We start from the raw sequence: 27,135 nt of genomic DNA on the forward strand, positions 1-27,135 counted from the left end.
CAAATGTTTATTGACTTTTTAAAACAAATTCAAAATGCAAAGAAGTTCCACACCTTGTAATTGGTTGTCATGTCTTTTAAGTCTCTTTAAATTACAGATTTTCTCTCCATCTCTTTCTTTCCTTGAAACTTATTAAAGAAACTCAGTTGTTTGTTGAGCAGCATTTCCCATGGCTGAATTTTGCAGAATATATCTTCCTGGTGCAGGTCAACATTCACAGGATTCTCAGATTCAGTTGGAGGCATGTTTATCCACACTTTAAGTCATCAAGTAATTTGAATATATTAATATAAATACCATATGCTCTTTTCCCCCCAGAAATATTCCAGATGATTCCTCAAATAACCTTTCATTCACTAAGTTCCCCGTTGTAAATTTCCACTTGGGTAATTTTCTTTATGTTTGATGGGTGCGCACAATGAAGAAAAGGCGGGGCGGGGAAACCTTTCTGAAATTCGTTTCCTTTAAATGTATCCATTAGAGGGCGACATTGCCTTTAATATTACATTTACCCAATAAAGTTTTAAATTGCATAACATTTACTTTTGTATTTTTGACAAGTTGGACCTCATTGCCTACTTTAACTTCTAAGCTCACGTCTGTAAAGTGTGACTGCGTTCTCCTTTGTTAATTTGATCTCTGCTGACTTGTGTCTTTGATATTACAGTACTTCCATCTTTGACTCTGTTCCTAATTCTAACCATCGGGCGGCGATGTTGCATAAATAAAGACCCCCGGAAAGGCAAAATTAAGCGAAACTGCCAAATAAAAAGCAGTTTCGCCGGGGGTAAAGGCCATTAATTTAAGAAGGAAAGAGGCAAACCAGACATTTCTAGTACATATCCAACTCACAGCCCAACGTCAGAACTGTGTAAAATGCAATACAAAGGAGCCATTCAGGAGTGGGGGAGGCTGACTTGAGTAGAGCGAACGCACAATCCCCGCCTTGAGTCTGCGGTTCCCCTGGAGGGGGCACAGGTCCATTTGCGCACGTGCGTGTGAGTAGCCACAGGGCAGCGGCGGGACGTGCCTGGACCGGGCATGGGACTGCTGAACTTACAGCGCTCTGGCGGACCGCTTGGGACACCCGCCCCGCCGCAAGTTGGCACTGGCGCTGCCTGGAGGTCAGCCACTCATTGTACCCCGGCGGGACTGGGTCCCGCGGGGGCATACGGCTCGCCCACCAGCACGCGTTAGGAGGCGAACACCTGCATCCAGCTAGGTGTTCCGAGCGCAACCCAGGGCTAGGGACCGCTCTGCCACCTTCTTCTCATTCTTCCTGTAAGAACACTCTCTACCTCGGACAAAAAGGATCCATCTGACAGCAAGTGGTATCGTCACACAGCGGTAACAGGGAAGTCACGGATCCTCTTGAGAATCTGACAAAAGTTGGGGCCTCCTCCCCATAGTAGCACTCAGAAAAGCGCAGGTGAAACTACAAATGGGCGGAGGCACTCACAGGCTTTCTGGGGCCCGTTCATTGATCAGATCCCAGGTTAAGAAATTCTGTCCTGATTGGAGCCTAGACAGCAGCGCAAAGAAGCCAGACGGACTTGGGAAGAGAGGCAGGGACGTCCCTCCTCCCTCCAAACACAGCCAGCGTTCCTTTCGGATTGCGGAAGGGGCCTGGCGGAAGGTGGAGGAGAGGTGGAGCGCCTGGCTGGGGCCTTCCCCATTCTCCTGGCCCCCACCCCGGGACGCCTGGCTGCGGAGGGTTCGAAAGCGAGCAGCGAACGCCCAAAGCCTGGGCTGCGGGAAGGTGGCAGCGCCCTGTAGCTTTTCCTTTGCATTTTTCTTTAAATCGTGAGCTCCGGAGCTATGGTTTCGACCGCTGCTTTCCCCTCTCCACCTCCACCTCCCAGTTCGCAGGCTCGCCCTTCCCCCTCCCTCATCCCCCACCTCCCACCCCCATCCCCCTACCCCCCACCCCCACCCCCACCCCCCCATCTCCACCTCCATCCCCACCCCCATCCACACCCCATCCCAGCCGCGTGCCCGGCCCTCCGCCTCCAGCCCCGCCTCCGTCGCCGCGGGGTTTCACCCAAGGCAAAGTGAAATCTGCATAGTGACCGCCCCCTCGAAGATCATTGGTGTATCCCCGCCCATCGCGGCCGGTGATTGGTGAGCTGCCCGAGTTTATTTGCATGTCGGACGCAGCCTGGTACCCAGCTGTGCAGCCGGCCGGCGCCGCGCAGAAGTTTGCCGAGCGCTTTCTCGCCGGCTGGTCCCGGACTCGCGCTGCGCCCTGCGCCCTACGCCCTAAGCCGCCGCCCTGTTCTCCAGGGAGTCCTTCTCTGTGGAGGACTGACGCTCCGCTTGTGGGAATTAGAGGTGGACAAGGGGGAGTGCCGAGGGGGAGCGGCGAGGATCTTTCCAGTGACTGCTTCGAGTCGGGACGCCGGAGCGTGGGGCTCCGGCTGGCCACGGATCTCGCCCACCTTCCCGCGGCCTCCGGGCTGGCAATGCGGCCGCCGAGCCCCGCGGCACAGAGAGGAAAGAGGGTGGCTCGGAGAGCCTAGAGCTTGTTTCTGCCCACTTGGGGAAGAGGGCATGGAGTTGTGAGCGCCCCTCGCTCGGCGACGCCGCCCGCGGCAGGCTCCCCATGGCCGGGACGTACAGCTCGACTCTGAAGACGCTGGAGGACTTGACCTTGGACTCCGGGTATGGGGCCGGGGACTCGTGCCGCTCGCTCAGCCTCTCGTCCTCCAAGTCCAACTCGCAGGCGCTCAACTCTTCGGCGCAGCAGCACCGCGGGGCGGCCTGGTGGTGCTACTCCGGCTCCATGAACAGCCGCCACAACAGCTGGGACACGGTGAACACGGTGCTGCCCGAGGACCCCGAAGTGGCCGACCTCTTCTCACGCTGCCCGCGGCTCCCCGAGCTGGAGGAGTTCCCCTGGACCGAGGGAGACGTGGCCCGGGTGCTCCGCAAAGGCGCGGGCGGTCGGCGGCTGCCCCAGTTCTCCGCCGAGGCGGTGAGGCGCCTGGCCGGACTGCTGCGTAGGGCTCTGATCCGTGTGGCCCGCGAGGCGCAGCGCCTGAGCGTGCTGCACGCCAAGTGCACCCGCTTTGAGGTGCAGAGCGCGGTGCGCCTGGTGCACAGCTGGGCTCTGGCGGAGAGCTGCGCGCTGGCAGCCGTCAAGGCGCTGTCCCTGTACAGCATGAGCGCCGGAGACGGGCTGCGCCGGGGCAAGTCCGCGCGCTGCGGCCTCACCTTCTCAGTGGGCCGCTTTTTCCGCTGGATGGTGGACACCCGAATCTCCGTGCGCATCCATGAGTACGCGGCCATCTCGCTCACCGCCTGTATGGAGAACCTGGTGGAGGAGATCCGAGCCAGGGTGATGGCCAGCCAGAGCCCTGATGGCGGAGGGGCCGGAGGCGGGGAGGTGTCTGCTGAGGCCCTGGAGATGGTCATCAACAACGACGCCGAGCTCTGGGGCGTCTTGCAACCCTATGAGCATCTCATCTGCGGCAAGAACGCCAATGGTAAGCGCGCAGGCCTCGGACTGGCAGACTGGGTAGGCAAGAAATCCCGCCCTGGGCTACTGGGGGAGTGAATTTCCTGAGACAAAGCTGGTGGCTGTGCCAGTACTTTGGGAGAAAGCGTTGGGTCTGAGGATAGGGTTCATTAAATGGCGCTTGTCAGAGATTGTTCTAAGGGTAACTGACTTTTGGAGGGTAAACTCGTGAATGATCTCCATCCTGTGCTGCGTGGCATTGTTACTATCTGCGGGCCGTTCATTGATTGGGTGAGATTGAATCTCTTGACCAAGCCATTCCTGAACCTCTCTTGAAGTGAAACTTACTGCCCCGTGGCTCTTTGCCGTGCTTAACTAGATCTCTAGTTGCTGTCTTTTCCCAACAGCTGGGCAGATTGACTGATTCTGCCCCCTAGTTTTCCCCAGCTCAATAGCAGCAGCCAAAGGGTCCCAGCTTAAAGACCTGAGCCTTGGATGAGTGAGATGGGCGGAGGGGAGTGGGAAGCCCAAGATCTGGTGCTGCGCCTTGTGCTTTGCTGGGCTGAAGGATGCTGTCAGGCGCTCTCTTGGGGGATAGAGGGGTAGTGGCGCGCTCTTAACTATATGTGCCCAGGAATGATGAAACCTGGGGACCCCCGATTCCCCTTCCCGGAAAAGTACAGATTGTCTCCTGGGACCTGATTTTCCAAGCTGTCACCAACCAAGTGAGCCATTGCTTAAAACCTTGCATTGTATTAAATGTTCTTTCCTGAAAAGAGTGATGGCCCATCAAGGGGAAGAGATGGAGGGATAGGGCACGGCTTGGGGTCAAGTCTGGGAAAGGAACCATTGGGTGGTTGCACTTCTCTGAAGATGGCATGGATTTAGTGCAAAGGATGGAAGCAAAAGCACTTGACCTTTTCCCTGACAATGTTAGGGGGTGTGACATTGCATTCAACTCCAAACTACCTACAATACTTCAGTTTCAGGAGTCAGCACCATAAACTGTTCAGACTGGTATTATGGTTAAACAGTCTTACAGTCTGATTGGAAGGCCATTTGGGGGGCAGCTTTCAGTGGCAAATAAACAGGCAGTGGAAGAGGTCAGATGGGGACTGGAAAGGGATAAAAGAAGTCAAAACGTGGTTTAACATAATCATAATAGCTGAAGTGTAAAATAACACTTAATGTGTCATCATTGTTCTTAGCACCTTATATTTAACTCAAGTACTCCTAGCAAGCCTATTAGGTAGGTACTTACTGTATAGTATTATGCCCATTTTACGGATAAGGAAACCAAGGTTCTCAGCAGTTATATAATCTGCCCAACATTACATAGATGTTAAATGGCAAAACTGGAATTTGAATCCAGGTAGGCCCCTTTAAGGTTTTAGCCGCTGGTGGAGAAAAAGCAGCTTTGTTTTTCTGGGGGTTTGTTGTTGTTGTTGTTTGTTTTTCCTACTGAACTGTAGTTCTCAGATCTTATGCTTTGTTTTTGATTGGTCCAGTTTTCAAGGAGAACAGTTGACATGTTAGGCCCATTTTGAAGGTACTCTGTACCAAGTATGGCTTACTTTGACATTATTGGTTTTGTTTCTAAATTCTGACACTGCCAAAGGAGATGCCGGGAATTGAAGAGCATCTGCTTCTTAATTTTCTTCCTCTTAGGTCAGAGCTAAGGTCAGTCCCGAATCTCAGTTGATGATGTCACAGCTGCTTGTTGTGCCTCACCCTCCAGGTTTGTGGCATCAACACTGGGAACAGCAGCTCCAGGACAGGAAGTGGAGGGCCAGGGGATTTCCATCCAGTGGTCATAACTGAGGGAAAGAGTTCAGTACTTTTGGCTGAGGGGAGGCCCAAACTGAACTCAAAGAAGTAAAGGCTCGTAGGAGAAAAGACTGAAGACCTAACCCTATAAGACAAACAAGAATAAGGGTGGAACCGTAGATGCAAAACAAAACAAAAAACATATCTTTCATGCAGAACAGGTGCCCAGCACATTGAGAAGCTTCTCCCAGCTTTTCTAACTGCAAATTGAAGCAAGGAAGACCAACTCCCTGCCCAGGACACCCTGAAGATGCGAAGTGGCCTGAAGCTGCTAGAAAACAGATGTCTTCTGCTAAAGGGCTTCCAGTAAAAGAACTATTCCTTATCTAGGGTCAGCATTCCTTGGGATTTCCTTTATAAGGTGGTCTTTTGACCACCACTGCCACCTGCCCCCCCGCCTTTTGTTTTTTTAAAATAGAGACAGAGTTTCGCTATGTTGCCCAGGCTGGTTTCAAACTCCTGGGCTCAAGCAGTCCTCCTGCCTCGGCCTCTCAAAATGTTGGGATTACAGGCGTGAGCCACCCCACCCAGCCACGACCCCATGTTTTAACCTTCTCCTTGCCCCCTCCGCTTTCCAAACAATCCTCCTTAATCCTTGGTAGTCAAGACAGCAGGATTCTCTGTGGCAGACAACAAAGCTCCCTGGATGCTCAGAGCCAAAGTGTCTCCCTCTGTACATTCTTGGGTCTCCAGGGAACTCTCTTGCAGGCGAGGTGACCATTCACTTCCACTTAGCAACTGGATGCTCATTTTTTATACATGAAAACCGGGGGGGTGGCCACATTAAACAATAACCAGGCTGATTTATTAAGTCCCTTTAGACAAAGTAAAATGAATGTTTAGTAGAGGGGCAATGAATTACTTATGCCTGAAAGCTGGCTTCAGAGGGAAGCATAAACTGCTTAGGAACAAAATGGAATGGTCTAAACCTTTGTTATATTAAAATTACCCCAAGGCCAGCAAGGTTACAGTTTACACAGCTGAAGACCAACTGGGGAATGACTGCGTATGGGAGGGAGAGTGCTGGTTAGAATTCTTGTCCTGCTGGTCTTCCCTTTAAATTATATATTTATTGTTGTTATGCCTGCTAATTATACAGCATGGGCACATGCATTTGACTCAGCTATATAGGGCTTTTAAACTTAATGTCTTCCAACCAAGAATTTAAGGGCCCTAATCCATCTATTCCTGTCCATTACTCAGAATGCAGGACAAATATGGTTTTGCTCAGCACAAGATGGGTAATAAAAGTTCTGCAGTGTTTATAAAACATGATCCCAGCTCTGTAGAGCAGCAGGAGTTATATATTGTTGCTCATTTGGTATTGATGTCCCCAATCCCATGGCAATGCCATTAAATGATGATATCTTCATGACTTCCTTACAGGAGGTAGAGAAACCAATTTAATAGAGTAGTATTTATGAACAGGGAGTTTGCAGAGAATAGAAACTTTTTGCGTCCACATGTCTCCCTCCCTACTCTCCTCTCTCCGCTGTCTCCCTCCCCTCCCCCGTCACTCCCCATATGTGAGTTTGATGCTGAGCATCACTACTAGGTTTCTTCTTGGTCATTTTTCTTACTAAGCTTTTGTGAGTGTGGCGTTTTAGAAAATCCTCCTCAATTTCTAGATTCTTGATTAAGTGATAGGATATGGTGAGAATATCCTTGCTCCAAAGAATTATCCAGGGTGCACAAAAGGATTGCTCTCTCCTACTGGTAACATGCATAAGACTTTGGATTCACCACGAGGGTTTGAAGACTACCTTTGCCATTTATTTTATTTTATTTTGTTATTTGTGTGTTTATTTTGAGACAGGGTCTGGCTGTGTCGCCCAGGCTGGAGTGCAGTGGTACAATCATAGTTCATTGCAACCTTGAACTCCTGGGTTCTAAGGGATCCTCCTGCCTCAGCCTCCCAAGTAGCTGGGACTGTAGGCACATGCCATCACACCCAGCTAATTTTTAAAATTTTATTTTTGTAGAGACGGGGTCTTATTATGTTGCCCAGGCTGGCCTTAAACTCCCAGGCTCAAGCAATTCTCCCGCTTCAGCCTCCCAGAGTGCTGGGATTACAGGCATGACCCATCAGGCCTGGCCATACATACCTTTACCATTCACATGAGTGGCCTGGTGCAATTTTCTTAACCATTCTAACCTTCAATTTTGTCATCTGCATAATGGGAACTAGTAAGAGCGTCTAGCTTATATGGTTGGTATGAGAATTAAATGAGACAATAGATGTAAAGATCTTAGCACATAGTAAATGTTCAATAAATAGTAAATTCATTCAACAATTATTGAGCACTGACCCTGTACCCACCACTGTTAAAAGTGCTGTGGACTAAGTGATGAGCAAGAAGAAAAGCCCTCCTCTCATGAAGTTTATAATCCGGTGGAGGAAATGAGAAAAAGTGAATAAGTAAGGATCTTCTCTTGGTAGTGAATGTTGTTTAAAATATTTTTTTTTAAAGGGCAGGGTAATGGGATGGTGTGATGGGGCTAATTTAAATGACAGTCAAGAAATGCTTCTCTGAAGGTTTATTAGTGATCGCCAGTAATATCAATACTGCTAAGGACCTTTAGGCCAAAAATAGTGACTGAGGACTTTTCTGAATGATTCAGTTATTCACCAGCTGAGAGAAGTCTCAACATCTCACTTAGAGCTGAGAAAGAAAAGGGCTGCGTGTAGAGCAGGGATAAAACCTTCTGGCTGTAGGATTTATTTGGTGATGAGATTTAGGATGAATTTCTACTGAGAGAATCAGCTGAAGCAGCAAGGGTTGATTGGGCTTCTTACGTGTTGTTTAATCACTTTCCACACCTGGGTAGTCTGAAGGATGAGGGTAGCTTCCCATCTCTTTAACCATTTTATGAAAGCCAAGAGAGCTGGTAAAACTGAAACAGAGCAAACTTTGGAAACGAATTTTTTTTTTTTTTCTTGCGTGCCTGAGAAGGGCAACCCTGGCCTTAAGTAGTAAGAGCAACAAGGTAGAGTTGTTCCACTTGCTCCTTCTGAAAGCTCTACCTGCCTCCCCGAACTGGAAGAGTCACCCCTTTGTGATGTTTCCTTAACACCGAGGGCATATTCTTAAATCATTTCCTGCTTATGTGTGTCTCTCCCATCCAACTGTGGACTCATAGGCATTGTTGTCTTCCCTGTACCTCTCACAGTGTCTACAATATGTGCTCTATAAATGCTAGGCAAAGGATAGATCCTGCCATACAGGTTTAAAATTTGTACTTGAATTCCTTTGACACATCAGAAGAACCGTCCCCCATTTCTACCAAGGCAGAAAATTTCCAAGTTGTTCTTAATGCACAGAGTCAGCATTTTGGGGCTACATTCAACCTTTGGGTACCCTGATTTCTAGCAGGGTTCCCAAGTCTGGCTTTGATGTGCAAGATGTGAGTTGGGGGAGTTTTCAGATTAGGAGAATGTCTTCAGTGTATGATACCCAAAGAGGAAGGGCTTCGCAACAGACATCTGGTAGAGCAGGCTTCAGGTAAGTCAACAGAGTTGAGTTGAAGGTTTCCTTAAGAATGGAAATACCAATCGCCCCCTTGCCAACAGAGCTGCCCCAGAGGACACTTTATGTTGATGACTGTTGCTCGTAAGAGTTTACATCTGTGTCCCACTCCATCTGCCTCCAGTCTGAGGACTGAACCAAGGTAATCAATTGCCAAGACATTCCTGGGTTGGCATCCCAAGAATGGGAAGTTCTGAAACAAACCAGAGACACTTTGTTGCACATCCTCAGCTTTGTCCTTATCCCACCTCACCGTCAGTATTCATCCTTTGTCTGACAGGACAGTGGGTAGATGCTTCGCCTCTATTTCTACTCTTCTGCAGCTGTAGTGGTAGGTCTGACTTTTCTGCAACACCTCAAGCTTATTCTCGTCTGTGAGCTTTCTAGGTCCCCATAAGAATCCTGCAAATGTGTGTCCTTTCACTGAGAGGTCTCCGTGAGTCCAGAATTCACAGCTCAATAATAACTAAGCTCAATAATGACTAAGTCTCATTTTGCCCAAGCCCCAAGTCTGTGCTTTTCCTATAAAGAATTACAGAATCCAAGGTAGCAAATACAGGCCAGTACTTGGCCTCCTTCAAATGGCAGCTAGGGTCAAACTCATAGCAAGAACAACACTTGTTATAGGTCTTGTTTGTTAATGGCCTGTGGTGTCCAGACACTTTACATTTGTTAGGCCAGTGAGTGTTCGTGACCACAGTGAAAGAGCAGGCATTGACACCCAGGGGTGTATCTTCCTCCAAAGGATGTTGTTACTCTGTTTAAATGCTGCTTGCTGGCTCTCCCCACCCTAAAGGCGCCATTGATTTTACAGAGCCATTATTGCTGCTCCTGGGGGTGGAAGAAGGGGGTACAGAGAGCTCTGCTGCCCGAGGAGAGCCTTTATAAGTGTCACCTGCTGGTGACCAATGAGCTCAGCTGAATAGAGAAGCTGCAGAGTCCACTGCGATGCTCTTCTAAAGGAGGGGTGAGTCAGCTCAGCAAAGGTGAATACATGAAGGAGGGAAGGCACCAGGAGGGATTTGAGTCTGGGTCACTGGTCTCGGGGAGCTTGGTGCACCTGTCCTGGTGTTGGCAGAAGAGTCTTTATGAAGGGGGCTTTGATTTCCTCCCAGTCCCCCATGGTGTCCAGCTGCTGACTCCATCTCAGTGTTTAAAGCACAGGGAGAGAATGAGTCAGCGATGTAGCAAAGCACTGAAGGGCCCAGGCTTTGGTGTCTGAATTGAGTCCCAAATTGATTTGCCTCTTACTGACCTAGGCCTTCAAGCAAGTCATACTAAGTTTCTATTTCCTCTACTGTAAAATGAGAGGCTTATACACATGCGGTTGTGCCTTGTGCATCCTCAGTGCCCTAGGATGTGAGAGATGCAGCCAGGCTTGCTGGTGAGAGCCAGCATGGGGTGGAGCTGCCTGGCTGTAATTCCTCATAACCTCACTTGGGAGCTGTGTGACCCTGGGCGAGTTGTTTCACTTCCGTGCCTTCGTTTCTTCCTTGATCACAGGGCACTATTGACATTTTGGACTGGATCATGTTTTGTCATGGGGCTCTCTTGGGCATTGTAGGATGCTTCATAGCCACCACCAGTTGAGGCCATCAAAAATGTCTCCAGACTTTTCCAGATGTTCCCTGGGGAGCAAATTCACCGTTGCTGTGAAACACTGCTCTATAAGATAGGACTGAAAATAGTACCCAACTCATAGGATGGTTGTGAGGATTTCATAGTAGTCTCTGTGAGGAACTTTGTGTTATGCCTGACACATAAAATATTCTAATTGTTTTTAACAAACTTGTGTTGGATGCAGTAATTGTGTTCATTTTTGCCAAAGTCTCTAGTGCAAGGAGGGTCATGACCCAAATCTCAGGGAGACGGGTATTACTCACAAGGCTTTCCTTGGTGGCTAACAGTTTGTTTGTGGAGGTAGGAGGAAGTTATGGAATCTGGAAAAAGCACCCTTGCACCTTGCTCAGTTATGGCTCAGTGGCCCCCAACAACAAGTGGTCTGGCAGTGGGCAAAGAGATTAGATCTCTGCCTCTGAGCTCAGGCCCACCTCTGCCAGGATGACAGTGACAGTGCACATTCAAAGCTCCAGGCCCCCAGAGAGAAATTCTGCTGTGGATATTGGACCCTGCTTATGGCAGCTGCCAAATCCTCAGCCACAGATCATAGCAGGTGTTTTCTGTTTTGCTAGCCTGTCATGTAAACACACTTTGTGGTCTTCTTGCTTGTTTTAAAAAAGGCCTAAGTGGTTTTGCAGCTTTGGTTGTGTACTTGGAGCTACATGCAGGATTGGGAGGAGCGACATAAGGAACACAGCCCAAGTACTCCCAAGGAATGCCACGCCGGCATTATTAATCAACTGCTCACTGAGTGCCAGCTACATCCAAGGCAGTGGAGACAGATTAGCAGGGGACAAGAATCTTGCCTCTTTAGAGTTAGAAGTGTTCAGAATCTAGTAGGGAAAGCAAAGCATATGTACAGATAGTTACAAAGAAGTTTGTAATCACTGCCTTCAAACAAAGAGGGGAGCAATGGCAATAGACTCCACTGTCTAGTCTACATTGCTGGTTCCCCATCGTGGGTGCTTTTCAGGAGCTGTTTCATGTAATCCTCCCAGCCCCTCTGGAAGGTAGATATAACTTCTGTCCCATAGCTGGGGACCTTAAAGGTTCTGGTGATTAGAAAGCTTAAAGGGAAGAGATGACTCCTGGCTGGCTGTGTGGAAGGAAGTCAGGGTTTCTTTGTGGAGGACGTGGCAGGTGTGCCAGTGATTTGGGCAGATAGAGCTGCAACTGCAGAGGCGGAAAGGGATGCAGAGCCCCCAGAGGCTTCCAGGCAGAGGGAACAGTGTGAGCAAAGACCTGGAAACCAACGTGTATGTGTTGGAGAACAGCAAGTTCTCCTGTTTGGGTGGAAGGTTCAGATACATGACAAGCAGAAACAGTGGAGATAACACAGGAAAAAGGAAAGCTTTCCCACATCTTTTATCCAGATGTTAAGAAGTCTGCCAGAGTACAGGATGAGAGTTTTCCAAAACTTATTTTCATAATTCAGAAATTGAGTGTGTCTTCTCCCTAGCTCATCTTAACCATGGCCTCAGACCTCCAATTACTCCTCTTGGTGATTGAAAGCTTGACCTCAAAAATGCACCCGTCTGCTGTCCTAGCAGTAAAAGCATTAAAAGAAGACCTTAACCGAGCAAACTTGGGTTGAGAGGGGATGAAGAACAAGGCTTCTATCAACCCTTCTTTTCTTGTTGAATTTGGCTCTGACTTTGCATTTCTTCCATGGCCCTGAACGTAGCACTTCAGTCCAAAGCAATCCCAGTACAGAATGAAGGTCAAGACTGGCAAATGTGTTAAATGAGGCCATTGGATTGACTCTTGCCAAAGCAGGATTCTTAATTGTGGAAGGAGAGAGCAGCATAAAATAGGGTGAGAGAAGATGGTCCCAGAACTTTTTTTTTTTTTGGTTTTAAGTCTGACTGATATATACAATATTCAACTTCCAGTTTAGGGTTTGTTATTTTGGACAATGAAAGCTCAATTCTCAGACATGCTGACATTTTAATTCTTAGTTAATGTGTTTCCAAAGCACTGATAATAAAGATTTCAAGCATATTAAGTGCTTAATATTGTGGGACCACCTTATAGCTAATTGTCATGGAATTGGAGTCCCTAAGGTGCAGCTGAATTCTGCTGACAATAATAAAATGTGATAGGTCATCAATGGCTTAGCTAATAACTCAGATGTTGGTCTTTTTCGTGACTCCAGTGTTATGAAGGGAAGGAATTTTCTTGTCACTTGACGAAGATAAACTTCATGAACATATTGCAAAAATATATACACAGTCATTTGTAGTGACTTGAGGCCCATAGTTCTCTTTCTTTCCTTTTTTTTTTTTTTTATTTGACACGAAGTCTCACTCTGTCACCCAGGTTGGAGTGCAGTGGTGTGATCTCAGCTCACTGCAGCCTCCACCTCCCAGGTTCAAGCAATTCTCCTGCCTCAGCCTCTCAATTAGCTGAGATTATAGGCAGGTGCCACCACACCTGGCTAATTTTCACATTTTCAGTAGAGACAGGGTTTTACCATGTTGGCCAGGCTGGTCTCGAACTCCTGACCTCAAGTGATCTACCCACCTTGGCCTCCCAAAGTGCTGGGATTACAGGTGTGAGCCACCATGCCTGGCCCATGGTTTGCTTTCTAAAAGTAAGCTGAGGAGAGTCAGGCCCATGATGGAAAAATTAAACAGGAAAACTAAACTTGGAAGTCTGGACATATAAGGTTAGAGTTGACAAGACATTAAACTGGACCTCAAAGAGTTTGAAATGGGCCTCTCAGTGCATGAAAACCCTCCCTACAGTTGAAGCCAAGCTTTTATTGAGACCTTTACAACTTTTTTTAGTCTGTACCTTAAAAAATGTGAAAATTAGTATTTGCTGTGAGGAGAGCTATTAATAAACACAAGCCTGAGGCTCACATACCAAGCGAGTGTACATGCACAAGCATCCGGAACAATCCAGTACAGAGATGTGAGGATTTGGATCCAGAAAATTCTGGGGTAGAGCTTACCCTGTCTGTGACCTGGCGTGACTCCTTCCATCTCTTGGATCTCTGTTTCCTTATCTGTGGTGTGGAGAGGTCAGACTCGATTCCCCAAGGGCCTTTCTGTCTCTGATAATGTTTCTAGATCCCACATGGACACTGTGCAGTCATTTTCCTAAGGTCGAGCCCTGGAATTAGTATCCTTGGGAAAGAAACAGCCCAGGATGGTGCTGGACGAGCTTTCTAAAGACCTGGCTTGGTAATAGGGCTGGACACTGTCTTTTTAATATTAAGATTAACTGCAATTACTGTACTTGGGGGTTTTCCTGTGCCCCTTTCCCCAGAAAATGAGTGCTACATGCTTTTGACCGACCTCATGCTTCAGTGCTTGACAGCTGCATCCAGGCCCTGGCAGGCCGGCACTGTGGTGAGATCCAGCTCCGAGGTGACTTCATACAGCCTGTGCTTGAAGCCCGCCTACCCAGACTTGGGTATTTATAGCAGGGGAGCAGCTAGAAAAAAAAAAAAATTAAATATGCTACACCCTTCTTTATACGATGTGGGACAGAGACAGGCATTGTGAGGAATTTCGAAGGCAGAGCTATATAATCCAGCAGGATATTTTTAAATGCTGTTTGTTGCCGTTGGCAGGGCCGGTGTTTCAAAGAGGAGGGAAAATGAGAGTAACTGAGGATGACAGGCTGCTAGGAATGCTGAAGGCCGAGACGTGGAGCTCCATGCTCCGAGGTATATAGGCTCTGAACCCTGATCTACTTCACAGTCACATAGCTTGAACGGGGCTTGGGCAGGTCAGTATGAGAGGCTAGGGAAATGGGGTGGCTTGCCTGTCTCTCTTCCCCAACCAGCCCATCCACCCTTCAAATCCCAAGTTGAAAATCGATGAAACCTTCTGGACAGGCAGAATATACGGCAAAAAAAAAAAAAAAAAAAGAAAAGTTGCTTTTGTGAAAGCCAGGGACCTGGTTGTTTCTTCAACCCATCTCGGTAGCCGAGTAATTAAAGTTGTACATGGGGACACAATTTGGAAGCAAGTTGCTTGCAGCTGTTCTTCTGGACTTAATCAGCTTGAGTACCAGCTGGGCAGGCCAGGACTACGCTGGGACCCAATTCAGTAGCAGGTGAGAAGGCCTCAGGGGTAGGGCTGCCTCTGAGAAGGCATCGCAATGTCCCCCACCTGTCCAATGGGTGCTTGTAAAGTATCCTAACTAGTGTTTTCTACCGCCACAAACACTGTTCTTTGAGGAGACAAATGATGATGGCGGGGGTGGGGAGTCTGAGGACTGGGTAGGGGAGAGGCCGGGAGTTCTGTTTGGGGTACATCCGTTTGTTCATCCAACAAATATTTATTGAGGACTGTGTACTGAGCACTGTTCCAGGAGCTGGTGATGCAACAAATGAATAAAAGGGGCCTGAGGCCGGGCGCGGTGGCTCAAGCCTGTAATCCCAGCACTTTGGGAGGCCGAGACGGGTGGATCACGAGGTCAGGAGATCGAGACCATCCTGGCTAACACGGTGAAACCCCGTCTCTACTAAAAAGTACAATAAACTAGCTGGGCAAGGTGGCGGGCGCCTGTAGTCCCAGCTACTCAGGAGGCTGAGATCCAGCCACTGCACTCCAGCCTGGGCGACAGAGCGAGACTCTGTCTCAGAAAAAAAAAAAAAAAAAGAGGACTGAAGGAGGGCAGGGTGCAGTCCCTGTGGATAATGAGGCAGAGCAAGGGGAATCACATGAGGCCAGCCTGGCTGGAGAAGACAGCTCCAGGCAGAGGGAATAGCAAGCGTTCCTGGTGGGTTCGAGGAGCACCAAGGAGAAGCTCCTTGCATGTGGCTGGGGTGAGTGTAGCAGGAGATGTGGTTGGGAGAGGAAACGGTGGGGTGGTTAGTGGGGTAGACCATTGGGTAATAATTCATTGACTTTTAGTTCTGAGTAAGCTGAAAGGCATTTGAGGGACTCAAGCGCAGAGTGACTTGATCTGATTTGTATTTCCGCAGGGTCACTCTCTCTATTGTGTTGGAAATTGACTTTAGTATCAAGTGTGGAAGCAGCAGGACCAGCCACTGGCATTTGCCAACAGCTTGGATGTGTGAGGTATGAGAGAGGAATCAACGGTGACACCAATTTGCTATGGTCTGAGCAACTGGAAGGAGAGAGTGACCATTGACTGAAGTGGGGAAAGCTATGTATGGAAGAAGCAGGACTGCAGCAAAGATCCCAGCGTTGTTTTAGTTGTCTGTCTCAAGTCACATACAGATATCAAATAGGTTGGGCTGGGCACAGTGACTCACACCTGTAATCCTAGCCCCTTGGGAGACCGAGGCAGGTGGATGGCTTGAGTCCAGGAGTTTGAGATCAGACCAGGCAACACAGTAAAGCCTCGTTTCTACAAAAAAAAAATACAAAAACTAGCTAGGTATAATGGCACACATCTGTGGTCCCGGCTACTTGGGAGGCTGAGGTGAGAGGATTGCTTAAGCCCAGGAGGCGGAGGCTGCAGTAAGCCGGTATCACACCACTGCACTCCAGCCTGGGCAACAGAGTAAGACCCTGTCTCCGAAAAAAAAATAGGAAGTTGGCTGGGAGACAGGCCACCTTGAAGTTCATTAGTCATGTGATGGATTGAAATATCGCCCTTCTTTGCCCTTCCAGAGGGTGGGCTCATTATAGCAGGGCTGCATAGAGATTCAGACAATAGAGATTTAATTTTCAGTCTTACAGTCTTTGGCTAATGGCCATAAGAGCCCCTGAATTTTGCTTTCCAGCTTTTTTATAGGCAGCCAGCAGCCTTTAATAAAGATCATCAACTCTGTTGTTTCCTGTCATTAAAATGGGGCCTGTTTAATTAGTCCAATTGTTCTGTGGATCATTGTGACTTTGTGTCTGTGTCCTTCAATTCTGGGAAAGCAAGACTCCATTTTTCAGGCAGCTTTGGATTCCTGGAGGTCAAGTCTGGGTCTGAAATTTGGCCAGAAAAAGAACACTCTTAGGTGATTTGAGAAGGCATTGGGCCTGGAGTGGTGTCTGAATGGTTTGAGAGTGTCCAAGTGCCTGTTGGATGCTTTGACTTCTGCTTCTCAACAGGGGCAGGGTGCACAGGGGGTCTAAGAGATAGGGTCTGAAGGAGTTGTCACTGTCTGATTGCCAGCTAGATAGCTGATGTCTCTGCCCTCAGTTTTCCTCTTCTGTTAAATGGGGTTGCCATAGTTTCTAGCTCATAAGGTTGTTGTTTCAGTGATTTTCAATCCTAGATTCACATTAGTATTACTTGGATAGCTTAAAAATAAAAGTGGCTGCCAGGTGTGGTGGCTCAAGCCTGTAATCCCAACACTTGGGGAGGCCAAGGTGGGCAGATCACCTGAGGTCAGTAGTTCGAGACCAGCTTGGCCAACATGGTGAAACCTGTCTCTACTAAAAATACAAAAATGAGGCAGGTGTGGTGGCAGGCGCCTGTAATCCCAGCTACTCGGGAGGCTGAGACAGGAGAACTACTTGACCCTGGGAGGCGGAGGTTGCAGTGAGCGCAGATCACACCGCTGTACTCCAGCCTGAGCAACAGAGCAAGACTCCGTCTCAACAGAAAAAAAGAAAAAAAGTGAGTGTATGTGTGTCTGTCTTAAGGCCCTACCTCCAGATATTCTGAAATAAATGGTCTGGCATGAGGCCCAGACCATGTGGGTAGCATTCCTGGGAGAGCCTGGTATGTAGTGAGGATGCAGACATTAACTATTATTAGTGGTGAAAGATCCTTGTTCTGGAGTATGTCTTTTCGTCCCACGTAGGATGGTGACTTTCCTTCACTTCACAGCCACCGTGGCTTGGGCTCACTCATCTAGAGGGATCACCAAAGAACACTCAAGAGAAACTTGAATTGTTAGGTTTACGTGAAAAGGGCATGGCTAGATCTAAAATGGGAGCAACATATTAGCCCAGAGTGGTGGCGCACACCTGTAATCCCAGCTACTCGGGAGGCTGAGGCAGCAGGATCACTTGAACCCAGGATGCAGAGGTTGCAGTGAGCCAAGATCACACTGCTGCCCTCCAGCCTGGGCGACAGAGTGAGACTCCATCTCAAAAAATGAATGAATGAATGAATGAATAAATAAATGGAATGGGAGTGACACCATATGATATTATTTACCCCACTGGTAAATGAAGTGAATACTGTGATTCCCATCTTTAAGAGGAGGAAACAAAGTCACAGGTTTGGTAGCTTGCTCACGGTCATGCAGGTGATAAGTGGTGGAGACTGTAATCAAATCCAGGCAGCCTTAGCCCTGATTCTCTACTCTTCAACCTTGCATGTTCCCTCCCCAGCCAGAGAAGCCAAGAGACTGAATTCTCAACTCTGATACCCAGCACAGACCTACCCTGGGTCAAACTTTTACAGAGCACCAGGCCCCAGCCCGTGTGCTTCCCATGTATTATATCATGTGATTCTTACCATCATATATACTCTTATTCCCATTTTGCTGCTGAAAAAACTGAGGCTCAGAGAAGTTCAGGTGACATAGCTAGTCAATGACACAGCTGGGCTCTTTGAGCTCTGAAGTCCTCATTTGCCCTGTGGCCTCCTGACCTCAGGAGTGGCCTGGGTAGGGACAAAGCACATGCAGTGATTTCCTGAGCAAAGAAATGAATGGGTTGGCCCAACAGGACAAGAGGAACTGAAGCCAGGCCAAAGCACCCCTCGCTGCGTCTCAACAACCGAGCTACTGGGGGCCTGAAAATAGTAACATCGCCCAGTGGGGTGGCCAGCCAGCCGGGCCTGAGACCTGTGGGGTAGGTATTTGTTTCTCTGCGTGTTTAAAGATAATACCCTATGAAGCACATTGCTTCTCTTCTGTTAGTGTGAATGAAATTGCCTCTGAAATGTTGTGTGTGTTGGTTGCTTAAAATAGCTCAAGAGGAAGACTGTTTGGAAGCTGTTAGCTCCTTGAGTCTATGTCCTTGATTTATGATACCTTGGAGAGTGTGGGACCTCTTCTTGTTTACCCTTCTGGCTTTTCCTTTCTACCATGTTTGAGTCCTTGTGTCATCGTAAGCCAAAGGCATTTGTCACCAGAAAATGTGGCGACCTTTCCTAAGTAATTTAATGGGGAATGCTTTACATGTTTAATCTTTTTCCTTTAAAAGGGGGGATAATGGAGAGAGGTCATTTGTTTTGGAAATGGCCCTTTCTCTCTTCCAGCTGAAAACGTTCCAAGATCAGAGCAATGGCATTTACTTGGGAGTAAGAAAAATTTATTTTATTTTTCCATTCACACTGAGGCCTGGCCTGGGAAGTCATGAGTTTTTGTAGAACTTTCATCTTGTGGTGCCCAGGAGGCCTGACAAGCTGTGAGAGAGAGGAGCCCCAGAGCTGCTCTGTTCAGTACGGCGGCCACTTGCCACATGTGTATATTTAAATGTATTAAAATTCAATAAGGTTAAAAAAAAATCATTTCCTCAGTCATGCAAGTCACATTTCTTGTGCTCCCTCATCATAAGTGGCTAGTGGCTACCATATTGGACAATGCAGATATAGAACATTTCCATCATCGCAGACAGTTCTGTGCAACAACACAGCCATTAGAGTGGGTCAGCGGTGGGTCACTTGGGGCCAGCTTTCTGGGTTTTCACAGGTCTGAAAATTTTAACCATTCCCCAGCTTCTCAGAAGCCCTCTGTTTGCAGAAACAAGAAGATTCATGGAAGCGGAGATTAAGGCCATTGATTCTTGTGGCTCTAATCTCTGGACCCTTGACACAAGGTTGGGTTTTATGATTTCCAAGCTGCATGGCCTCGGGCAAGTCACTTAGCCCTCTCAAGTTGTTTCCTTGTCAGCGAAATGGTGTTTTAAAAAATACCTCCCAGGGATGATGTGACTATTTAAACAAAATAATAAAATGTATACAAAACAGTTAGCATAAGGCTTAACACATAGTAAGAACTTAGATGTGTTACAGTGTTTTACCTGCATTTTCTTCTTTGAGCCACACAGTATCCTGCAGAGGTAGATGCTGTTGCTGATTTCAAGATGATGGGAGGGGCTTCAGGGAGTGCCATTGCTGCCATCACTGCCACTGTACTGTTGCTTGGGTTCTGCTTTTTTCCTAGGCTTGGGTTCTGTGTTTTTCCTCTAAGGCTCATCTTTACTGAGCTTGTTGACTGGCTTCTTGTCATAAGTCAGAGGATGTTTGTTTGTTTGAACTAGCTCTTCTGAGCTTTCATTCAGGGACTGTTTCTTCCACCACGGAAGGTGAGCTCTCTTCAGAGGTGTTTGCCTAAAGCTGGCCTATTGGTATCTACTTGGAAAGCTGCCACCAGGAGAGCTACTGCCGGGATCTGAGGCTCCTCGAAACTTGAGGTTAAAGTTTTTAGTGCTTCACATGCCCTGTGGTCCTTTGGCATCCTTTGCCGTGAGGACTGAGTCTAACAGAGCCTTCAGTGAAATCTTAGCCAAGGGTGGCTTTGGGAGGAGTTATCTTTGAGAAGAGCAGGACCAAGAGAGGCCTGTCTTGAGCTGTAGAAAGAATCCTTCTGAAAAGATATTTGGTCACACCTGGGTCCCGGGTTCACACCTTGACTCCACCACTCACTTGGCTAGATCATGTAGCTAATATTTAACTTTGCAACACCTCAATTTTCTCATTTGCAAAATAGAAATTATACTAAAACTACCTGGCAGGCTGGTTGTGCGAATTAAATGGGATGATGCTAAGTAAAGTGTTTAGCCCAGCACGTGGCAGGTAGCAGCCACCAGGTATGAGCTACTGTTGCCATCTTCGTCATTGTTGCTTCCCAGCAATGGCATTTGGTACTTTTTTTTTCATGTGTTGTTCGCATTTTCTCCTTGAGAATGTTTTATCTGTCTAGTCAGAAAAAGTGACCCAGAAGGGGTTTAGTGTGTGAAGTGAGTGTCTAAGTTAAACTTGCATATTATTGACTCTATGTGGTCTTTTTATTCTTCCTTCTTCCCTTCTTTCCTGTTTTTTTTTTTTTTTTTTTTTTTGGAGGATAGTGGGGCTAAAAATCATGACTGTGCAGTTGTCATAAAGCATGACTGTGCGGTTGTCATTTTGGTACCCCACACGGTGACCAGCCTGCTGCCTTCCTGCTGGTTCCAGCTGTATAACAAGCACCACCCAGTCAAACAGTATAATCAGAGCTGGATTATTTCTATAGGATTAATTTGTGGTGTGAAGTGCTCATGTATTTATGCAATTGCCACTGATTTGCCGGCATCCAGAATGTGCTAAATCTGCCACTAGTGATGAAATCCAAATAACTTGGAACCATATGTAGGGAATCCAGTAATTTTCATCACCATTGTTACAAGAGAGGAGTTTAAACTGGGGGAATCCAAATGGCACCAAGAAATGATGATATCCCTACTTTCCAGGGATGGTTCTACTCAGAGAGGCACCAATCTCAAAGAGAAAACAGGAAGGACACGAGGCCAGGATATTGCATGATTGTGTTGCCATTGGTGTAACTGGGTCCCCACTGAGGGCCCCCCGCGCACCACCCCCTGCCCCAGTGGACCACACCATCATCTTTTGTGAGACTTCTCTGGCACTGACAGATCACTCGTAGTTAATGGGTAACTCGGACTTTTCTTGCCAAATAGTTGCTTTTTTTGTCATCTGTGCTGTGGTTGCCTTCATTGTCCCCACAGCCCCTCAGGCCTCAGAAGGATGTGCTGTGGGGTGGGGTGTGGCAACCTGTAGCCTGAGCCCACATACTTCTTCACCTTTCCCTTAAGTCACTCATTGCCGGAGCTGGCTGGTTGCAGAAACATCTTGAAGCACTTTAAAAATTGATTCTGGACTCGGTGAGGTGGCTCATACCTGTAATCCTAGCACTTTGGGAGGCCTAGGTCGGAGCATCACTTGTGGCCAGGCATTCGAGACCAGCCTGGTCAACATGATGAGAAATGATGTTTTAAAAAATACCTCACAGGGATGATGTGACTATCTAAACAAAATAGCAAAATGTATATAAAACAGTTCACATAAGGCTTGACACATAGTAAGAACTTAGATGTGTTACAATGTTTTACTTGCATTTTCTCCTTTGAACCACACAGTATCCTGCAGAGGTAGATACTGTTGCTGATTTCAAGATGATGGAGGGGGCTTTAGGGAGTGCTATTGCTACGGTCACTGCCACTGTTCCTACTGTTGATATTCTTAGGCTTGGGTTCTGCTTTTTTCCTCCAAGGCTGATGAGACCCTGTCTCTCTACAAAAGTAATAGTAATAAATAAGTTTTTAAAATAAGATTCATATTCTGGAACCCACTCTGAATCTATTAAGTGAAAACCTGTAAAAGTGGGGCTAAGACATCGGTTTTTTTGTTTTGTTTTGAGAGGGAGTTTCCCTCTGTCACCCAGGCTGGAGTACGGTGGCACAATCTCAGCTCACTGCAAGCCCTGCCCCTGTTCCAGCAATTCTTCCACCTCAGCCTCCCAAGAAGCTGGGACTACTGGTGCACACCCCCATGCCCGGCTATTTTTTTTTTTTTGTATTTTTAGTAGAGATGGGGTTTCACCATGTTGGCCATGCTGGTCTCAAACTCCTGACCTCAAGTGATCCACCCACCTCGGCCTCCCAAAGAGCCAGAATTACAGGCGTGAGCCACCATTCCTGGCCAAAACACCTGTTGTTGTTTTTTTTTTTTTTTTTGAGAAGTAGTCTCTCTCTGTCGCCCAGACTGGAGTGCAGTGGTGCAATCTCAGCTCACTGCAACCTCCACCTCCCGAGTTCAAGCAATTCTCCTGCTTCAGCCTCCTGAGTAGCTGAGATTACAGGCGTGCGCCACCACATCCAGCTAATTTTTGTACTTTTAGTGAAGACAGGGTTTCACCATGTTGGCCAGGCTGGTCTTGAACTCCCGACCTCAGGTGATCCACCCTCCTCAGCCTCCCAAAGAGCTGGGATTACAGGTGTGAGCCACTGTGCCTGGCCAACATTTGTATTTTTAAAGCAGCTCTGTGGCAATTCTAGATAAATGGGCAGGTTTGTGAATTCCATCTACATCACTGGGAGGTGGGTTTTATTCTGCGCTCCTCTCAGAGTATGTATGGGGCAAAGGACCCTCTTGACGATGTACAGTTTGGGAAAGGCCAGGCAGAGAGCAGGCTGATCTTTAAGGATCTTCTCTGTGGGCGGTAAGGTGGAGATCATGGTTAGGGTGATTTGAGTAGGGAGAGGTGTTAGAAAAGATGACCGATGTTTATTGGATGCCCTGTCATTTAATCTTTCCAACCAAATGTGATGAGTTGGTGGTGATAAAAATACAGGTTGATATTTGCCAAATACCTACCATGAGGTGAGCAGGACACTAGTGATTTATATGCAAGATCTTGTGGAATCCTCACTACAGCCTATGAGCTGTAGGTCACATTATTTATCCTCATTTTACAAATGAGGAAACCGAGGCCTTGAGATAGTTGAAATGTCTTGCTCGAGGTCGCACATACACAGCAAGTAGCAGAGCCAGCATTTGAGATTAGTACTGTCAGACTTCAAAGCCCATGTTTTCCGTGCTGAAAGTTTTAATCAAAAGCATGAGGCTACTGGGTCAAATAAGAATCCTGCATTATAAGTAACAGTGTCAGAATTTTTTGAGAAAGCTGCTTGTGCTATCTTTCCTCAAGGTACTGCCCTTTGGCCCTTCCAGTCCTGGCTTTGAGAACCTTGTTATTTCCCCAGGTTGAGACCAGCCGCCAGTCAGCTGTGCCCGTCCTTGAGGCTGTCCATGTTATGGTTTGCTGTTCCTCCTCCTCAACCCCTGCTTCCTTCCCTGTACAGCCCCTGCATGCAACTCTTCTCCCCAGACAGAGGCCGAGAATCGGGGTCTTCCTTAACAAATAAGCCAGGTTCCAGGAGTGCTGCAGTTACCACCCAGGTGCAAGCCCAGCACAGGCCTCCTCTCAGCCAGCACTCATCCGAATCCACTCACACACTCAGGTGGTTGTCCTCCTCAGTGAACTGGGAAGCAGTAGGGCCTTGTGATTGACGGTGTGGATATGAAGCTGGACCGCCTGGGTTCAAATGTTGGATCTACTTCTTCTTTGACAAATTGCTTCATAGCTCGGTGCCTCAGTTTACTTGTCTGTAAGATACTTACCTCATATGTTTACTTGTAAGATGTTTACCTCATATGATAGTTGTGGACAAGATTATATGAAGTACACCTCCTAAAATGCTTGGAACAGGGCCTGGCGCATGAGTCTCCAGCATGTTAGTCATGATGATGATTACCAGTTGAGGGGTTAGCTTTGGCTACCCTTCCCTTGGCATGGGGAGGGAGTCCACCCATATGCGAGCATTAACCCTGAGTCTTACAGTAGGGAAATAAGGGCTTTGGAAGCAAACCTGGGTCTAACTCCAGGTAAGCTGCTTTGTTTCTGTTTTTTGTTTTTTGGTTTTGTTTTTGTTTTGAGACAGGGCCTCCCTCTGTCACCTAGGCTGGAGTATAGTGGTGCGGTCACGGCTCATGACAACCTCAGACTCCTGAGCTCAAGTGGTCTTTCCACCTCAGCCTCCCAAATAGCTGGGACAACAGGCACAAGTCACCATGCCCAGATAATTTTTAAAAATTTTTTATGGAGATAAGATCTCACTATGTTGGCCAGGCTAGTCTTGAACTCCTGATCTCAAGCAATCCTCCTGCCTCAGCTTCCCAAAACTCTGTGCCTGGCCTGGCTGCTTTTTTAATGTGATGCTGGGCAAGTACCTCAACCTATTTGTTTTTTAATCTATAAACTGGGAATGACAGCAGTACCTGCCTTATGGTGTTGTAAAGGTGAACTGCAAAAGTGTAAACAATGCTTCTCATAAGGTGCATGGGCTCAGCTGACATTGAATGAATAGGAGGAAAAATATGAGTTGAATAAGCTTTAGTAATAAGTGGAAAAAAGTCAGCTCAAAAGATTATATACAGCATGATACAATGTAGATAAAGTCAAAAACAAATATTGGATGGCAGGAACAGTCAGGTTCTGGGACAGCTGGAGACAGTGGTGGCGACTGGAATAACTTTACCAAAGGAAAACTATTTAGTGAACTGTCCTCTCCGGTAGAGTTGGCCAATGTGCTTTGTAACAGAGCCAGACTGGTTTCCTATCTCCCAGGATTTTGCTCTTCAGTTAAAACGTTGTCAATCCCAAAGACTTTTTGACTGCAGGATCATCAGGTTCAGATGAGTCTCATGTGGCCACTGCACCTCCAGATGTATGCTCTCAAATGGTGTGGCCTGATGAAACTGTGGGACCATTTGGACCTCAAGATGAGAGGTTCCAGCTTCCTGGGAACGTAGGTTTTGATTGTCACCTCAATGGGACTGCTTCACAGAAGAAAAGCCTAGTTTCTAGCAGAAATTTCATCAAGTGAAAGACACGAGTTTGTGATGACACAATATGTGAATGAATTTCAGGGTAATGATGCACCTGTTGAACAAGAAATTAACAGTGCAGAAACTTAACTTTGAAAGTGCCAGAGTAGGGTGTGCAATACAAACGTGTCCAGAATTGCGGCAAAAAGATTTTGAATCGCTGTTTCCAGAAGTAGCTAATAGCAAAGTAATCATTCCGACTGTAACACAGAAAACTAAGAATGATATGACTGTTTAGAGTGAAGAAGTAGAAACTGAAAGAGAAGTGCTCTTAGAAAAGTTCATCAGTGCTGCTGAGGAAATTTGCTGTGCTCTTTTAGCTGAGGGATATTGGGCTGACTTTACTGACCCATCATTTGGTTTGGCATTTTTTGGACCATATACAAACAACACTGTTTTCGAAACCCTTGAATGCTAACAACATTTAGGATTCTGTTGATGACCTTGGATGCTGTAAAGTGATTCATCATAGTCTCTGGGATACCCGTGTAGTTGTAGGAAGCATCTTGACTAATGCAACACCAGACAGCCATATTATGAAGAAATTAAATGGAAATTAGCAGAAATGTCCATTCATGTGCTGTATTATTTGTATGTAATATTTGGGTTGATCTATAAATACTGTCAGACTAAAGTTTTTAAAATACACTTATTTCTAAGTATTTATTTCAGCATTTCTGAATTTACAACATTGGCAAGTGATTTGGGATTTTAAAATTGCAAATGTTTATTATTCATATCATTGAATACATGTTGAGCACATCCACATTGTATAGGATGTGGTAATTAGCTTGTAACCAGGGTATTATCTGTTATTATTATTTCTCCCCTTTACTGGAAAAAGTCCTCAATTTTAAATACTCTCTTCCAAAAATAAATCACACATTTGGTTACAAAAAAAAAAAACGAAATATTAAGATGTGCTGAAGGAGTACATTACAGGCACAGTAAATACCATATAAGAGAGAAAGTGAGGGGATGGTAAACACAGATAATGGTTATGCCTCATGGGAAGAGGGAAAGGGAAGGATTAGGGGAGGGAGGGTCATATGGTTTAGATGCATGTAGATGGTTGCCAAGGCTCTAGCTTTTGTTTGGGAGTTGAGTTCACATTATAACTAATTAAAAATGGTCATGAACCAAGGATTATGATAAATCCAATTTGTGCACCTGAGGTTAAAAAATTAGTGGGTTCTCAATAGGTGGTAGCTATTTATTATCCCATGAACCACCTGAACCATGCCACAGGCCACCATTCATACCCTTTCTGATTGCCTCTCATTGATGCAAAATGCTCTGAGAAGTGAGTTTTTCTCCTCCAGCCACAGTGGCTTTCACATGGAGAACACAGAACAGTAGGGATATTTAAGTTGCCTGGATTCTTAGGTTGGGGCAGGTCTTAGGCATAAGCTCCTGTATGTGTCTCAAATAGTTGAACAAAGACAGGGTTGTTTTTGTCCTTGCTGTGCCAGATGTAAAGGCTTTCATTAGAGTCACCTTAGGAGTATTCATGTTAGCCAGGAGATTTTCCTTCCGAGAGAAGGAAACGTTTGGGTTGGATCTGATGGTGTTTGCCTTGGTGTGATTTTAGACCTTTCTGTTTCCATCGTCACCACTCAGCATCATGACTTTTGCCTATGGCTTTTTTTTTTCACCTATGGCTCCCTTCCTTTAGTGGAAAGGGGAAGCACCGAGATGTTTGAGACACCTCAGTCGTGTGCTTGCAGATCCACGTATCCTTGTGTGCTGCCCCTGTCTCCTGAATTTGACAAAGTAGAGGAGACAAGAACATAGGTTTTGGAATTATGGAGACCTGGATTCAATTTTGGGATCTTCACTGTGTGATATGAGGTGGAGGCATTACCTGTTTTTCCGTTATCTTATTATTTACTATATTTTATTTTTTGAGACAGTCTCACTCTTGTCGCCCAGGCTGGAGTGCAGTGGCACGATCTCGGCTCACTGCAACCTCTGCCTCCCGGGTTCAAGCGATTTTCCTGCCTCAGCTACTCCCGAGTAGCTGGGATTACAGGTGAGCACCACGACACCCAGCTAATTTGTTTATTTTAAGTAGAGACAGGGTTTTGCCATGTTGGCCAGGCTGGTCTCCTAACCTCAAGTGATCTGCCCACCTTGGCCTCCCAAAGTGCTGAAATTACAGGCTCAAGCCACCATACCCAGCCTGTTTTTCCTTTATTTTATTTTTAGTTTTTGGGAATTTTGTTTGTTTTGTTTTGTTCTTGTTTGTTTTCTTTTGTTTCTCCTTTATTGTAGATTGGGATGCATAAAGTCCAGAGTCTTAAATGCACAGCTTGATGAATTTTTACCCAGACATGCACCTATGTAACCTACCCGGGTCAAGATCAAGATTTAAAACAC

General features: G+C 46.8%; 1 protein-coding gene and 1 pseudogene across 1 annotated transcript in view; both read left to right on the top strand.

Annotated features, from left to right (window-relative positions):
- The first annotated feature begins 2,172 nt into the window (after positions 1-2,172).
- The window catches only part of ABTB2 (ankyrin repeat and BTB domain containing 2), a 211,534-nt gene continuing 186,571 nt past the window's right edge, over positions 2,173-27,135 (top strand). The window contains exon 1 of the mRNA XM_033205372.1: positions 2,173-3,485. Within this exon, the coding sequence (XP_033061263.1) occupies positions 2,603-3,485 (883 nt within the window). The 5' untranslated portion in view covers positions 2,173-2,602. The remainder of the gene's footprint in view (positions 3,486-27,135) is intronic.
- LOC117080499 lies at positions 8,733-25,662 on the top strand (annotated as a pseudogene).

This window comes from Trachypithecus francoisi, unplaced genomic scaffold (genome assembly GCF_009764315.1).
Source record: "Trachypithecus francoisi isolate TF-2019V2 unplaced genomic scaffold, Tfra_2.0 Lachesis_group8, whole genome shotgun sequence".
Classification (NCBI taxonomy): Eukaryota; Metazoa; Chordata; class Mammalia; order Primates; family Cercopithecidae; genus Trachypithecus; species Trachypithecus francoisi.